Here is a 17531-nt window from a genome sequence, read left to right on the forward strand (position 1 = left end):
TTACAACAAGTGATCTTGTTTGTCTTGCAAAACTTCTTTATTATTCTTATACATATCGTTCTATTATGCAGGTATTTATGAAGCATGTGACATCTAGAATATTTGCAGCTAAGGAACAATGTGGCTACCTGCGAAATTAGTTAAATGAGGTAAACAACAAACCAGCATCATTCACAGGCTAAGAGAAACATAAAGTAGTCACTTTAAAGTAGCACCAGCATTGCTTTCAAGCAAAGGTAATTCTAGAGAACTCCATGCTGGCATCATGCCACTTTTACTTTGTGTGATGATCTGCAATTTGTGCCATGCCAATAAGCCGCTGAATGAAATACCAACTTAAGCTACAAGAATAATGCTGACAACGTAATGTGATCGAAGGTGATAGAGTCCTCTGAGTCATCTGAATTCTACCCTACTCTGAGACTATGGTAGGAGTCTGATGTAGTAACAATCCTCATGAACTGTACGTGGCTCCTAGATCTTCCCAGGCACATTGACAAAGACAGTTCTGAAGCAAGACAGTAACAAGAGAGTTTCCAGTGGCATACAGCGTCATTAGCATTGCCTGGAAATATACCCACAACTCCAAATACAATTCAAGTCATACTTCAGATACAGCCACTTATAATTCAATACTGCCACATTTCAAGGGCAGAGTAAGAGTTATGGGATTAATTTGAGGAAGTGTGGGACATTGTGCTCTTTAAAATGTAGCTTGCCTGGGTAAGTAATGGGATCACCATCTGTACTTTTCTCCTGGTTAAAAGATTGCCATTTGGTACTATAATAAAAGTAGGAAAGCGTTAATCAATCTTCCCTTTGCACAACTTATTCTCAGTTGTGACTGTATGAATCAAGCATGCTTTTGGAAAAAGAGACTGCTGTGCCAGAAGGTGCAGTTCGGATTACTCTAACAAGTTCAACCTCACACAGAAAGTAGGAAGAGGAGTAAGAGCCCTGAGACAAATCATACCATTACCACCAATAATAAATAAACATTCACTGCACTTAGCCATTACCTTGCATTTGAAGATTTCAAAGTGCTGTATAATTAACTAACAGGAATTACTATTACCTCATGCTACAGATTACATTGTGTTGTTGCTGCCCTGGAAGCACTCAATGCCATGCTTCTCTTTTGCTGGATTTGTCATTTTACGTGACTGCTCTCTGCAGCCCTACAGGAGGAACTTGTGCAAAGTGAGACAGGAGGGCCTGGCCAGCTATTTCTGGACCTATGGATGACAATATGTGTTTTCCAAGTCAAGCTTGTTAAGTCAAACTACATATACTTAAAATTCTTTTAAATTTAAAAATTCTTTGCCAGATACCTTTTTTACCTATTCTGTGTGCTTAAAATTCTGATGCCCTTGGAGTAAAGCAGCTTCACTTCAAGGGTCCAGAAGGACACGGAAGTCCTCCAATGTCTGTCTTGCAAAACTTGAAAAAGATCCCATAAAAAACCAACAGAAAAGAACCTCCCTCACAGCCCCCATGCTTGAGGGATGATCCTGGCTATCTGCAGAAGATATGTTTTATCAACCCTGGTCTATAACTCAGCTTTCAGAAAAAGGTTTTGCCTTTTTCCCCTGATGCATCCTTGGCTCCTCACACAGAACGTGGGACCTGGTACTCCCCTCCTCCAGCGGCAAACACCAATCTGAGGTGTTTGGTTAATATGGGGGCTTAGGAAATAATCTTTCCACAGCTTAGAGGGACAGGTACTTTTAGGGTACTTCTTATCTTCCTTTTACTGTGGGGCATGGTCCACCTCTTAAGATCATCCAGACATTTTCACTAACAGATGTTCAGTGCTGCAAGGGCGCAAGGCAAGCCCTTGGGCTACAGTACGCTCTAAGACTGTGCTTTTTTTTTTTTTTTTAATTCTTTACACTAAGGCTCTTCAGATCCAAAACTTTCCCAATAACCTGCAAGAACCAGGAATTATTTTGTCAACCTTACTACTTTGCTACTAGGGGAAGATCTTGCCCTGCCTTGATACAGTAAAGATAGTCAAGGAGGGATGCAACCAGTCTTCAAGGCTCTGTGACAAAGCGTGGTGCTGAATGGCTCCTTTTGACCCTTCTGGACTTCAGGCTTTTCCCTGCTTGCAACTGCAGCGGAAAAAAACTACAATCCTTTGCCCATGCAAGGTACTAGGAGAAGTCAGAGGAGGTGGAATAGCACTGTGGGCGTGCTTTTGGGGAAAGAGGGAAATGGAGCAGGAATGACTGCAATTTATGGGAGTAACATTTAATTTTTCTGGCTCTCCACGACTGTCTTCCATGTACTAACTCAGGGATTGTTCAGCCTGGAGAAGAGAAGGCTCAGGGGAGATTTTATCAACGTGTATAAACATCTGATGGGAGGGAGTAGAGAAGACAGAGCCAGGGTTTTCTCAGAAGTGCCCAGTGACAGAAAATTATACTTAAATATGAAGACAATGCTTTTTTACTGTGAGGGTAGTCAAATATGGGAACAAGTTGCCCAGGGAGGTCGTGGAGTGGAGATATTCAAAACCAAGTGGACATGGCCCTGAGCAACCTGCTCTTGCCAGCCCTGCTCTAAGCAGGGGTCTGGACTAGGTGGTCTCCAAAGGTACCTTCCAGCCTTGGCTGTTCCGTGACTCTACAACTGTGCCAAATCCAAATGTGAGTATGTCGACACACTCTTCAGCCAGATGGAGTGGATTTTACTCCTCTAGAGTTCTTTAGATTCAGCTTTGAGTTCGACTCAGCTTATCTGTGGGGTTTTTAAAAAATTTACCTCACAATATTTGTTTTACCAAAATAAGCTTAGAAGTCCCACAGTGCTTAGAGAACAAAATCAAAATAGGACAAATGGATTCCTACTATAGCTCTACCTACATTTTGTCTTCTGGATATGTAGCAGTTGTATAAGCATTATTCCCAGGTATTTTTGCTGGCATCATAAAAAATGTGTATGTACAAGAACAGCAGCCTGGCATAAGAAAGCTCATGATTGATTCAGCTCTGCAAGACCAAGAACAAACAAATCAATATTTATTTAAAGAGCCTGAAGAAGTTTGTTTTGCTGTTCTGCTACTAAGAATCTTCCCCCAGTTCATATTTGACCAACTTATGTCTGATCAAATTTAAACAGCTACACGTGGAATATGTGTCTTGGGGTCCACTGCTATTGTAAGAGTAATTTTGACTAATTAATCACTGGCTTAGTCTTAGAAAACTAAAACAATTAAATATAACATTACCCATTTCACAGATGGCAAGTAGAAATATCTAGAGATCAGGAGTTAGCTTTACAAAAGGATGAAGAACCTTAGTGAAAGCGGCATGCTCGAAGTCCTATGAACATCTATGGCATGGGTGACACTTCCAAGCCCTGCCTCTAGCATTACTTTACCACAAGACAATCTTTGCTTTTGTTACGACAGTTCCAGTAAGCAAAACACGCACATCTGGTAATGTTGGATTAAGCTATAAGAAACTTTTATAAAAGTAAAAGGAGAGATTTCCATAGACTTGTGCTGCTGGTGAATCTAAGAACATATAAAATGGCCCTCACTGAAGACGACAGAAATAGGAATAGAGACAACACTGAGCTTTCTCTTTACATTAGCAACAAAAGTAAACCACAAGAACAGCCTAAGTTTAACCTCCAGGCACTTCAGATTTCACTTATTCCTTGATTTCTAATGTGAACAAAATAATCGACTTATTATGGTCCTCTCAAATATATTGTTCCAACTATACTTCCACAAAAGAATCCTATCACTTCACAGATGTCCCCTCAATACATAATAGCACATCTGGCATTACAACGTAGAATAACATACTCCCAGTTTTATTCATGGAACAAAGGAAAGGAGATTCTCCAGTTGGCATTAATGAAACAAAGCTCTTCCAGCCAAAGAAGCTTCTCATTTTGTCTGTCCCAGCACAGCTTCTGTGGTGCAATGATTCCCTGACTTTACATGACCCCTACCTACTTCAAAGGCCTTTCCTAATGAATGTCCTAAGCCGTCCACGTAGCAGCAGCCCATTAAAAGACTGCTGGAGAATAGCAGGTCACGAGCTGGATGTGAGTCACTGTCATCCTGGTGTGACATACAAACACCCTACTGAGCTGTATAAATAGAAACAAGACCTGGAAGAAACACACAGTTATCTCTCTGCTCAATTAGAATGGCCTGGGCCAGAACCATGTGTCCAACTTCTGGCACTCTTCAGCAAAGGCTGGGGGTAGTCTGGCGGAACACAATGGGAACAACTAGAGGTGCAGAAAACATGACACACATGGAAAGATTGGAAGGATTAGGATTATTTGTTTAGAGAAGATTAAGCATAGAAATTGTAACAGTCTTGAAATATACGAAGAGCTTCTGTAAAGAGGAATGGAATTTCTCACTATTTCTCAATGGACAGGACAAGGAACATCAGGCTTGAATTACACCAAGATTCAGATAAGTCTTTAGGCTAGACTTGCTAATAGGGAAGCCAACAGAACAGTGTCTCAGAGAGCCAAGGCAGACTGCAGACCCTCCATCACAGGGCAGGGGTATGAACAGCAGGTTAGAGAGAGGCTGTCAGGGACGACAGAGGCACAGGTACACCTGTATGGGGACTCGATGGCAGCCTGAATTACCTCTCAAGGTCCCTACCAGTTCTTTGATTCTGGTAGGGATGTCATTTGGTTACCAGCACTGAGTAGACAAACTGCAGAACACTGACAGCATCGAATATGCAATACCCACCATTTTCCAATCCTGCACTGACCCACCAGCACAGAGCTTTGTCCTGCGCTGCTTCTAGCCCCAGGCTCATGCACTTTAAAAAGCAGCTTCCATTGCCTTGACACTGAAATCTGAATTTGACCAGCACACCCCTAACTTACAATCCTCAATTATGTTAACATTGTACCAATGAGGGAGCAGAAGTATTCTGTGAAGAAAAAGATGAGCCACACAAAATAACTAAGTGCCTTGGACAGATAGAAGGAAATGCCTTGGACAGATAGAAGGTGCATTTATCTGCCACGTTTTTTTCCCCTGGGTCATTCAGTGCTATCTGACATCCATTCCATCTCGCTCATGATCCACTGTTCTTCAACAAAAGATATTAAGCCATTAAAATGAGGAATTCAGGAATGCTGATCTGCCACAAAAATAGATTTATCGTTCTGCTCTCAGACATCAAGATATACTAAGCTGAGAAACACCAAATGACTCAGCAACAGCTTGGACTGCTATTAAGATACTTCTTGATCATATTTGCCTGAAATGACATAGCTATTTCAATTATTTTGGCTTGCTACTCCTAGAAAAATTAATCAGCTCACCAACTATCACTTGAAAATAATCCTACAACATAGGTAAGAAATAATTGTTTTTGACAGGGTATTTTCGTTGAGCTTTGTTGTAATGGAGTGGGCACATTATGCAACATCACTCGGTGCTTAATCTCATGCTTTTCAATGTTCAAAAGAAGTGCATGACAGACACAGACAAAGAGGCATTTTGGCAGAGTGTCTTATCAAAAATGGTGACCTGACTGCATATATTGAATTCTGATTTTTTAAAAAGGGGATGGAATAGAGAAGTTGGCTGACAAAGCCCCCATTTATAGCAAATGCCTTACACCACGCTGTGCTGGGCTGCTCCCGCACCAGAGGCAGAGCAGGACCGTGGGACTTACCCATTCTAATTGCCTCCCAGGTCTCTACAGAGCTCCTCTACCGATGTCGGTAAGGTTGAAGGCAGCAGTTTACTGGCTGAGTAAACTGCTCTGCAGTCTTTACAACCTGTCAATAGGGTGGTGGTTGATTTTAAGACTGTCTGGCTGAATTATCAGAGAGAAGTAGGGTCTATTGATTTAATGGAGGAGAGAGGAAAGAAGAGGACGGTTTCTGTATTTGGGCCCTGATAGTTATGGTGCATAGCTGGGCTACGATGTACATACAAGACTAATGTTCTAACAATGTGTATTAAATGACTACAGAGAAACTTAAGGCTCAGTTTTATCCCTCCATTGCAGTCTTGTAATGTGCTGAGAATGTTATGCTTCCACTGGTAACTGTTGTTAGCCTCGAGCTCTTTTCTTCCTCTCAGGAGCAGCTCAGTCTTTCACATTTCTGCTGCTTTAGCCTGGCACCAAAGTAAGGTTTACTAACAGCATTACCATTTAGGTAACTTAATACCAATTTATAGTATTATATGCATGTAATAGGAAAATGTCAGTGTCAGAAGTAGTACAGCAATGTTTATGAAAATGCCCATATTTGCTTCCAGACATCAAGTAGTTATCTGAGTTATTCCTTAGAGAAATAAAATATCAAATATAAGACATAATGTTGTGCTCTGAATTTGCAAGCACTGAATGTGATGACAGCTATTTTTATAAGTGTATGAGCCTATGCAAAGAAAATATAGCGACAGAAGAGTGACAAACAAAAAACAAGCAGACAAAATTAGTAAATCTGCTACCCCTCTGCAGCCTTCCATTTTTGTATTTTTGCCGGTAACTTATTAATTTGCTTTTTTATCATTTTTTATTGACTTTTTTTCTCTCCTCTCTATTCAGCCTCTGTCAAATGTTTTTTTTTTCCCATGCCTGCCTGTTTCTCTGCCTTCACACACTCCACCATATATGCATGTTCTACACATGCACTCTTTCTGTCAACCAGTGTTAACTGTGAATTAACACAGTTAACTGTGGCTTTTGGTCCTTTATGAAAACCATTCCAAAAAAACCACTATTAGCCCTTGTCATGGAAGAAAACATAAATGTCAAATATAGCTATCTGTAGAAACACAGTATTGTAACAAAGTCCTTTGGCATATGTATAAAATACAACATACAAAAATCTGAAAACCTAAGGCAATCGATTTAAGAAAATTCCTGCACTATGCCACCAAACTGATGGCAAATAATTAATGCTGTGAAGAACAGTAGCTTCCACCCAAGCCCTGCACCTCTCTGCTGGAAAGACCCCCTGCTTCTCCGCTTCAAACGCTCCGACAGCTCCAGAAGCTTACAGAGATTCAATCACCAGATACTCTCCAGAGGTCCAAAGAACTGCTCAGCACCTTTTCCATAAAACCACCCTTGTTCCAATTCCTGCGGGTTGTTCTGGGGATCTCATCTTCAAGTCAGGAAGCCCACAGAGGCAGCACGCTCTGCTCTGCAGAGGGCAAACACACTTTGCGTTCAACACCTCTGCTTCCCGCAGGCAAAGGAGCGGCACAGACAAACTCCGAACGGTGACGTAGAAGTTCGCCGTGGTGCTGATGAAGAAGATGACTGAACTGACAAAGTTTAAGAGTTAACTTTCAATATGTGAAATTTAAAGGAGTTAGAAGAAGGGTGGGAAAGTAAAGATCTATTTTGGTTACAAGAGATACCTCTGGATAAATATATTTCTTTTTTTATTAAAAACTGATATTATAACATCATTGTTACTGCTTGGGCTGCTTTTTCAGAAAAAAAGATGCTGCTGCATAGGCAAACATTCTTCCAACAGCCCAAAGCAGTACAGAGATTTGACACTGCTTTTGTACAAAACCATCTTTTTAGAAGACGATGGCAGATTAATACCACTCTTAAGCTATAAGCTGTGAAATCCATATTTCTGCAACAGAATATATAATGTATGTTACTAAACTTGTGTCAATCAAACCTCCAGTCCTGGCAGGATCCACACCAAAAACTCTGTACTACAGTGCTTTTTACTGGCAGTTAAACAACACACTTGAAATTCAACATTTACAATGCCCAATTTTCTACTTTATTTCTAGAACTGGATATTCAGTGTCCACTGTGTTGAACTGAATCCAGGCGGCCATTGTCAAGGCATCCCCATCTCAGAATTTGAAGGCTGTTTAAAACAAAAAATGATTCGTGTTGCCCTACCAAAAAGAAACAGAGAAATTCTGAAATGCAGACCCAAACTATTTCAGAATGCTTTCTAAAAAACATCCAGATGTAAATAATTCCTTTTGTTTCACTGCTTACTTTAGAAAACTCCGATTTTCAACTCCTGGTTTAAATTCATCGATTTAAGCAAATTAATGCAAAATCTAGCCACTGTGTGTGGTTTAAGAAACCATGGCTAGAAGAATGTATATTTAAAAGAAGCAGACTAGGGTCAAAAGCTTTTTATCTTTACTGGTATCTCATTTAAATCCTCTGTGGCAAAAAAACCAACATCCTGGCTGTGTAGTGGCCTGTGAAATAATGAAGTCACTACAGCTCCAGCTAGCATTATGATATTTGTTATTTCAAACACCACAACGTTTCAGATGAACTGGTAAACTCTCCCACAGAGAGAAAGGACTTTAATGGGCATAGAGAAGGAATGAAATCACACCTCAAAGGACAACCTTCCCCTGTCAGGCGTAGGTGAGATTAAAAGTCTGACATGGGGACCCTGCGCTACAGCACTCGGAGGTGCATCTCTTCGGTGGGTATTTTGCAGACCTGCCTTTCTAAGATCAGTCCGTCAAGTGTCTTTCATAAACAAGGTGTTCAGCATGAATACATTTACATCCCACTTTAAAGAGCAGCAAATGAACTTGTTCCAGGCAGGATTCAGGAAACTGCTGCCTCTCACATTTTCTGAATATTTTTCTGAGATAGAAAAAAACCAGACAAAAAATGTGAAGTAACCTACAACAGTCTTTCAACACTTAGGTGGAGGGAGGACTCTGAGGAACAAGTAGTATCATCTAAAGTTATATGAGGAGTTGAAAGAAAACCATTTCATTCATTTATATCTTCTCTCCCAGGATATTATGAAACCCACTGGCTGGACCTATCAGGTCCCATGCTGCCTTTTAAAGTCAGTCCTGCCTCACACCTCCCTTGCTCTGGCACCCAGATCCCAGACATTGCACAGCAGTGCTATTTCTGTTTACCACATGCCAGGTGAATTTGGTCACCTTGATCTGCAATCCTGTGAGGTCCAAGAGGAAAGAGGCTCTGGTGATTGACAGCAGCCAGGGTAAGTATGGTTTTTAGGAGGGCCCTACACTCAGCAGAGTCCTGCTAGAAAGGACCATTGTCCACTTTGGGCATCCCATAACAGAATAACATCAGAATTATGCCCTCTCTGTGACAGGACAACACCCTCAGAAACACACACCAAATCATGATGTCACATTTGTTGAAAAAGGAAATCGAGATGCCCCTCTGCCACAGAGACAGAAAGAGCTCAACCATGGGATGGCATGAAAGAGCCCAAGGTCTCTGCAGACTCTCAAGACTCGCCCCAGTGGCTCAGCCCCCAAGGGAACTGGTTTGGCTGTGTTGCAGGCAGAGTGTACTGGTCCAGCTTGTCACCACTGCAACTGCAAGCAAGGGTCTCCTACCGTCTCCCCTATGCCTTTCACAACTACATTCTCTTATGAAACCACAGCATCAGGCAGTCATGCAAAATGCTCCCCTGCCTCCTACGTGGTACACTGCTATCCACCGCTGTCTTTTCTGCTGCAACCCAGAGCTAGTCACTCAAGCCCATTGGTTCAAGTCAGTTATTAGAAGAAAACCTGAGCTGTGCCAAAAGGCTGTAACACCTTAGCAGATGGTGATGCAAGAAGCCACTTGAACTTCTGCACCCTTCCCTCCGTCATCTGCCAGTTACATTGCCAGAAGGAAGTGCGACTGCCGAGACACACCATGCTCCATCAACCATGAAATGGGACAGAAACAGCACTGAGAAAAAACAAGGAGAGGACAAAATACCATCTGAATAGGAGGCTGGGACCACTATTTTAATGGTGTCCTACTACTGTTTGCACAAGCAAATAGACACTGAGTGAAGAGAATTAAAAGCAGGACTGACAGATTTCCCCAAGAACAAATAATGAATCAACACTACAAGCATCAGAAAAAGAGGTACCCAAAGAAGACAGAACAAAACCAAAATTTCCCATGAACACTGAAAACACAGCAATTAAGGACAGCTAAAGTGCATGCACCTTATTTATATGTACCTTATACAAATGACACATTGTTTCCGCCAAAACAATATTTTACCTATCTTTGCCTGAGAAGCACTGACTACAACGTAACAGAACTTAAAGGATAAAAACAAACATCTTTCCTAATGTATAGTACATGATCAAAGTCAGATCCTGTTAAGCCTTGACTGCTGAGGTAATCCTTACTCATGCAAAAACTGAATTAATTCATCAAGGGAAAATGCAGTATTAGCCTAAAACTCTGAAAACCAGATGAATGCAAATGCCTTCTTCACATGAGGTCAATGTTACTCAACAAACTGGATCCTTCAGGACAGACCATTAACTTTCTGAAGAACATGTGAAGCTTTAGAACACCGAGACTCTTTAGCAAGAAACTAAAGCATCAAGGCACAGCAGCTGAGCTAAATTGGCATTTACTCAAATAAAACAGTCTCCTTCCTTCCCTGGCTAGAAAAAAAACAAACACCAAACCCACAACATAAATTGTAAAATTTGCTCAAAAAGCCATTCTTCAAGGGCAAGCAATTTCTTGTATATAGGTCACCATTTGACTCCTTCAGAGGAAGAAAAAAAACATACAGGCAACAGTGGCCATATTTCAATGTAAGGAATGGATTTCACTTTGTGCTGGAAATGTTTGCACAGCATCCTCAAAAAGAAGAATGTGGTAAACAAGAAAACATGCTGCAATGAGCCATGTGAGACTGTGCACAATCAAATTACAGGAGGAAGCATTTTCCAGTGGTTCAAATCACAAGACATTGCTTCTATTCTGGGATGTACCTGGTTTACCGTTTGACCTTGGGTAATAAATGATATGCACTCTCTCTGGGCACCTCTTTCTTCTTTGGTAAAAAGATGCAGGGTCCGGTCTGGCAATGTACTAATTAAAATAATTCTGTACTACGATGGGAACATTTATCCACGGACCCACATTTTGTTCAAGCATGAGTACACATAGATTAGAGATCATTATCATTTTCCTCATTAAGGAGAAAAATATTTTAATTAAGAGTTTTAATTTTTGTTAAAATTAAAAATTAAAGTTGATTTTAGTAATGGTTAACTGTTTAGATTATTTTGATTTATTTCTTGCACTATACATTTAAAATTACAATGTGGTGACAATAAATAATACTATGACAGGATGTTAGCTTACTGATTAAAACATCAGCAAGCGGACACAGAATGTGTTTCATTGACAAACCCCTTTATGATTGTACTTAACCCACCGGCTAAATGGATTCCACAGTAAGTGCTTACCCATGCTCATCTGTGGGGATGTTTAATTCTTTACAGCTGCATAAAGCATAATTTTTCAGCAAACAAGCAAACAGAGAGAAGAGCTTTCCCCTTCTTTGCACTGCCTGTCAGAGGTGATTGCACCTACTCTCCAAACTGTTCAGCAATTACTCTCAAGGACATAAGACAGATTGATGAAAGAATTAAATGAAGCACTAAAGTCCAGGGTGCTACCTCATTCAGCTGGTATGTCACAACACCATTATAAGCACTGACATGGGTACCAGACACATTCCCCCAGTGCAACCTGAACTAACCGGGATGGTGTATTCCTTTGTGAGGAACCATCCCCTCAGGCCGGTACTGCTGCACATAGGATTGTAATGCATCAACAAAACGGTCCTCACATAGACAATGCTGTCAGAATAAAAAGCTTAGCTATGTCATGGTTATGAATAACATAGTAATTTTTATGGTTATGGTTCTTCAGACAGAATCCTGTACAAAGAAACAGCGTGTATGGCATTCTACTTTAAATGCTTAGTCCTGCAAAATCTTTGTTCAAGACAATCAAAACATTCAACTGACTTAACATTCTTCTTGCCTTCTCTGGATACTCTGGAGTCTCCCAACTCCTCCATTAAATGAATTTCCTTGGGACTCTGATGGCAGTGACTGGTATTGGATGGGGCAGAGCCACTTGTTTTTACATCATTTATTTACTTGTAATAGTTGCTTCCTCTCCCAGGAGGAAAGCAAGCCAGAAGCATATGAACTTGCAAATCAGTGATTAACGGAGGAAACACAGATTGGACCTGACAAGAGGACAGGAACAAAAATCTAACAAATGCCTGTGCAGATACTGCACTGACCACTTAGTAACAAACACCACAGCAAACAGAATCAGTGGCATTATTATGCTGTAGTCAGTGGAAGCTCTGAATTTCAGTACTGACAATGACAATATCCTAGGGTAAAGTCCTGACGACTGAAACCAACAGCTCACTGAACCATAAATCGTGTCTCATGCTTCCAGAAAAAAAAACAGCTCTCATTCATGAAAAGCACCAAAATAACATGGCCAGATTTCCAAAAGAGTACCAGCTTCTGCACGCTATGGTTAGCAGAACCAAAAGTGCCTCTGAATATCTGGTTCCTTGCTTACAAATTACAGCATAGCACCACTTTAATGGTATAAGGTTCCTCGCTCTGTTTTACCTAACACTCTTCCTTCGTTTTACGGAAATATTTTTGAAAAGCCCGGGGTTGCTCCCGCCAGATAACTCCCCACCTGGCAGCCAAGAGCTGATGCTCTCCCTCGGCGTGCCCGGCTCGCAGCGCCCGGCTCTGCCCCAGCCGCGGGGCCGCGCCCCGCACCCTCTCTTGCAACCCATGCCTCCCCTAAACCGAGGAGGAGCGCTGCGGAGAGACAGCTACTACAGAAAGTCCCCCCCGGGGCTCTTCCTGAAGCGCGCCCGCAACGTGCCGGAGAAGGCGCTTTTTTTCTTTTTTTTTGTTGAGAGCCCCAGCTCTGGTGCGTCCCCCTCCTACCGCGGACCAGAGGCGAGGGCACTGCCCTGCCTCGGCAGCCGCCGCCATCTCCCTGGGGGCCCGCTGCCGGCCCCGACGGCGGGGCCGGTCCCCCCCGGGGGGGACCCGCCGGCCCCCGCTCTCACCTCCATGCCCAGCCGCTGCTTCAGCACCAGGGCGGCGCACAGGTAGCCGGCGCGGCCGACGAAGAGCTCGTCGGAGCCGCACTCGAGGAAGGAGAGTGGGGCGCAGACCTCGCTCAGCTCCCGGAACTTGCCCAGCGGCCGGGCGAAGTCGGGCAGCCCCAGGGCGCGGTAGACCAGCGCCGCCACCGCGTACACCCCGGCGCCGCCCAACAAGAAGGCGGCGCGGGTGTCGGCCTCGCCGCCGCCCTCCTGGTAGCGCAGGCAGGCGTCCACGACGCGGCGGGCGGCCCGCAGGTAGGCCTCCCGCGACGGCGCGAAGAGCGGGCACTGCGCGACGTGGTACAGCATGTAGGCCACGCCGGCCACGCCGCCGTACAGCCCGCCTTGGCAGCCGCGGGGGCCGCCGAGAGGCGGCAGCTCCTTCAGGATCCGCTCGATGGTGGCCGTCACCAGCGGTACCGCCGCCTCCCTGTCCGGCGCCGCCGCCGGGCTACCCGGGTAGTCATCGAAGCGGTTGGCGAAGCAGCGCTGGCTCTCCATGCCCCCGCCGGCACAGCGCGGCGGTCTGCGCAGCGGGGAGCGGCGGGAGGGAGCGAGCGGGGAGCTGCCGGGGAGGGGGCGGGTGCGCGGCGAGGAGGCGGGAGGGAGCGGCAGAGGCGGGAAAGGGGCGCCCCTGCAGGCGCCCGCCGGCCGTTGGGGCGGGTGCGCGGCCGTGCTCGTGAGGGGCGGCGGGCGAGGCGGCCGCCGCCGAACCACGGAGAGCGCAGGTGGGGGCGAGACCGGCCGGTCCGGCGCCGGGTCAGCCACAGGGCGGCCGCCGCCTCCCCCGCTCCCCACCGCGGGGCGGAGCAGCCCCCCTCCGCGCCCCGCGGCCGCCTCCCCCCCTGCGCGCGGCGGGCGCTTCCTGAGCGGCCGCTGGACTGTCGAAGAGGTGGCTGTGGCTGAGCCGGGATTCCAGAGCTCTCGGCCGAGCCGTGGGGGAGGCCGGCCTGGTTCTGGTAGCTCAGCTCGTCCTGCCGGACACTTCATTCTTCCCCCATGGAAGGCCCTGCCTTCGCCTGACCCGTCCGCAGATCCCTGAGGAAAAGGGGTTTATTGGGGCTTTCATCCTGCCCCACTGCTGCCAGAAGATGTGGCGCAGGGATGAGTGCCGGGCCTGCAGGAGAAATCCAGCGGCGGGAAGGGTGGCCAGAGGGCTGCTGAGATACTCTGGGCTGCGGAACAGCCCCTCGGGAGCTGCTGCCGCCAGAGCTGAAGGGTGTAGCCAAATCCAAACGAGGGCAGCTGGAGGCCAATTTACACGGAAAGCTAAGCAAGTCCCCAGCAGACCAGCAATGGCACAAGGCCATCTTTGGCCCCTTTCCTTCATGCATGAGCCAAGCAGAGCTTATGAGGAACAGAAAATTTAGGCTGCTGAACAGGTTTCCTAGTTAAAGCAAAAAAGGAAAATCTTGAAGAAGATACTAAGAGCAACTCTCACGTGATACAAACACACAGTTGTTACCGATGTGAAGCAGTGCAGCATAAGTGAATTTATCATCAAAGACCCATGACTTATAGTCACCTAGTGGTCTCTGGTACTTTCGCTGGAGATGCATCCTCCGTAATTGAGGGCCCCCTCAAAGGAGGGTGGAAGGAGCAACTTGCTGGAGGCTTCTGTCATAAGCTGGCTTCTGTTGTCCCGTTGATAGGGTTCAGGGTGTAGCTATGGGTTTTCCAGCATAATCTCTGTTGGTTGTAGAGAAATGCAGTCCTTATATGCTCTTTTAATTGAAAATTTGGGAGGTTTATTTTTAATTCTGATACCATTTATTCCACATTTTGGGGATGCTTGCTTCATCTTTTCGATCTTATTTTTTCAAATTAAAAGGGCTGGTATTTTCCTGCAGTCTTTTCGGATGGGAAGTGTCTCAGACAAGGTCCTACCGTTGATGCGAAGGAATCCTGCCATTGCAGGTGCTTGTCTGCCTGCACTGAAAGTAACTGTGCAAATAACCTTCAGCAAAGGCTTTCAGAAAAATAGTGACTTTTCAGGAAAATCAGTTGGGTTAGCAATACTTTTCTTTACAAGGGTCAAATAAGACAGCTACATTCTTTTTTTAACAAGGAGTCAGTAACGACATGCTGAAAAGGAACATCTTCTGTGCTCTTGAGAGTCTTTTGACAAAGAGTGCTTAGCCACTGTAGGGTTAGCAGATGTCATACAGCAATCAAGCAAGAAATGAGGATGGCAGTTTCTTCTCTACCTCTTTTGTATAAGAGTATTAAACCACCAAAACCAAAAGGAGAGCTAAAGAAAAATTGCACATATGCTTCTTATAGCTGTATAATTTAAAAAAGTTTAATTCTTAAACTGCTCATGTTTTCATGTGCAAAAGTTTCATGCTTTTAGACAGGATGTGTTCTGTATCTTTTTCACTCAACCAAGCATAGATGCAGTCCTGATACAAATTGAAGAGGAGTGTGGGTGGCTCTCAGATGTAGATCGTGTGCCCCTCATCAGATCATCATTTGAGGTTTGCCCTCCTCTTGGGTCCCAGAATAAGTGTGGGCCTCCAGTGTATGGGTTCAGCTTGAGAAAAATGTGAATTCCCTACCTCTTGCCCCTTTGTAGTGCTGCAGCTCCCTGGTTTGTGCTCCCTAGGCATGTCATCTCCTCTTTGGCTCTGTAAATCTAATGCAGCAAGCCAAGGAGTGGGAAACAAATTATGGATTATAAAAGGAAAGGATGTGATACTGGTGTGGTGGGTGGAGGTAATGGTGGAGGAGGGAGCTGAAGCCTCAAAGCTGTTTCTTCTGTTCTAGTGAATCTGTCATTACAGAACACATATTATGCCTGTTGTATATTGATAAAATGTAGAATAATGGAATAATTCAGGTTGGGAGGGACCTTAGGAGGTCATCTAGTCCAACTCATGCTCAAAGTAGGGCTAACTACTTATTGGTGTACTTGTTCGTGTCTGCTTGTTCACTTCTACTTGTTTATTTACCTATTCCTTCAGGAAACCCATGCCATCTGGTATTTCCAACAGAGCACAATAGTCTGTACTCAGTTGTAGTGTTGGGATTGGAGTCATCTCCTAGAAGATGTCTTATGGGTTAGTCTATCATTTGTCTTTTGTACTTTCTATTGATGTAACAATTTAGTGTGCTTGCAGGATTTTTGGTTGCCAGTTTCATTCCTACCCTATATACCCCATTTTTGCTGAGCTGAAGGTAGAACACTGGGCTCCCATACACAGGCTGAGCTTCAATAATAGAAATGTATTTAGTGGTGTGGACACATTAGTAGGGTTGTGCTAGAGGGTCTTCAGGCTGGTTTGTGCGCACCAGCTGTTAAATTCAAAATTAGTTCCCACCCTGTTAAAATCAGCCATCAGTGCCCAGTGCTGCTGTTCCCTCCCCAGAGAGCTTTGCCTCTAGCTCCTCTCCCTGCCTGCTTGGGCCTTGCCCTGGGAGTCCACGCTCCTAAACGAGTGGCTCTGATGTTTACAGGGTCACCTCTCTCCCTGCCCTGTAATCGGTTCGTGTTTGGTAGGCAGCTGGCTCTTGGTCATTTGGCAGAAGGGAATGAATTAGGCAGATCTTTTTCATGTCTGCATTAGAAAAGAAGTACTCACATTCCCTGTATGCCTTTCTTCTACCTTCCCTGCCATGGGTTCTTGAGGAAATTATCACTGTGCATTGCAGAGACTGTGCTAGGGGCCAAAATACAGAGAAGTCTGACCAGGAGTCATGCAGCAGATGCAGCCCCAAGGATTTCATAGCATTGTCATTCGGTAGCCACATTGCCCCAGCAGTTTCTGGTTGCTCAGTATATTCTGGTTTCTTACCATATGTATTTTTTTTATTTCTCGGGTTGAGTTATCCTGTTCTGTATGGACTTCACTTACAAAGCTACACGAAAGCTTTGGGGTTTTTTTGTTCCATGATGATCAATTGACAGTGCTATGAGGACCTGTTTTGAAAATGAAGTGCTTCTTGGCATTGCACAGTGGAATTTCTTTTCCTAAGTCAGCCTTTTATTCTGCTACTTGTGTATAATTGATAATACAAACACAATTTCTGCATGACAGAAGTGATGTAAGTTTTAGTGTATATATTGCCCTTTCATCACAAGGAAAATTACACATTAGAAGATAAAGCAAGTGTATTATTTCACAGAGATTATGTTAAATATTGTGTCAGATACTTAAATTGTCCTACCTCATTTGAATTCCAGTAGGTATACAATGACTCTGCTTGTGCTTTTAAGCAGCAGACCTGTACTCTGAGACTTGCATGTATTTGTTGTTAAACAAGCTGGTCTGTGAGCTAATAAGGTGTGGTGTCTTACAGATTTGTTTTCTGCTTTCCATTATCACCATCTTATTCCCAGGCCTGTCCCGTGTTGGCACATCTCACCTTGGTCTCAGCATCCCAGCCATGCTCTTCCCATTTGATGGGAAGTGTGTGCTGCAGGTGGCTTGGGGGACTTGGCAGGTGTCTGCGGCTGGTGAGTGGAGTGGAAGTTACAATTGGCCCGTGGTAAGGGGCTGCACTGTATTAGTTTTTGCTCCCAAGTGGGCACTGAATTTCTGTCCACTGCTCAGTTCCATGAACCTTAGGAATTGGACAGGACTTTAATTCTTTAAGACTCTGTCTTTATTACC

General features: G+C 44.4%; 1 protein-coding gene across 1 annotated transcript in view; it reads right to left on the minus strand.

Moving 5' to 3' along the window:
* LANCL3 (LanC like family member 3) overlaps window positions 1-14265 on the minus strand; it is a 33964-nt gene extending 19699 nt beyond the window's left edge. The window contains exon 1 of the mRNA XM_081997776.1: window positions 12880-14265. Within this exon, the coding sequence (XP_081853902.1) occupies window positions 12880-13908 (1029 nt within the window). The 5' untranslated portion in view covers window positions 13909-14265. The remainder of the gene's footprint in view (window positions 1-12879) is intronic.
* Window positions 14266-17531: the final 3266 nt, after the last annotated feature.

Source organism: Phaethon aethereus (assembly GCF_964289735.1).
Source record: "Phaethon aethereus genome assembly, chromosome: 1".
In the NCBI taxonomy this organism is placed as follows: domain Eukaryota; kingdom Metazoa; phylum Chordata; class Aves; order Phaethontiformes; family Phaethontidae; genus Phaethon; species Phaethon aethereus.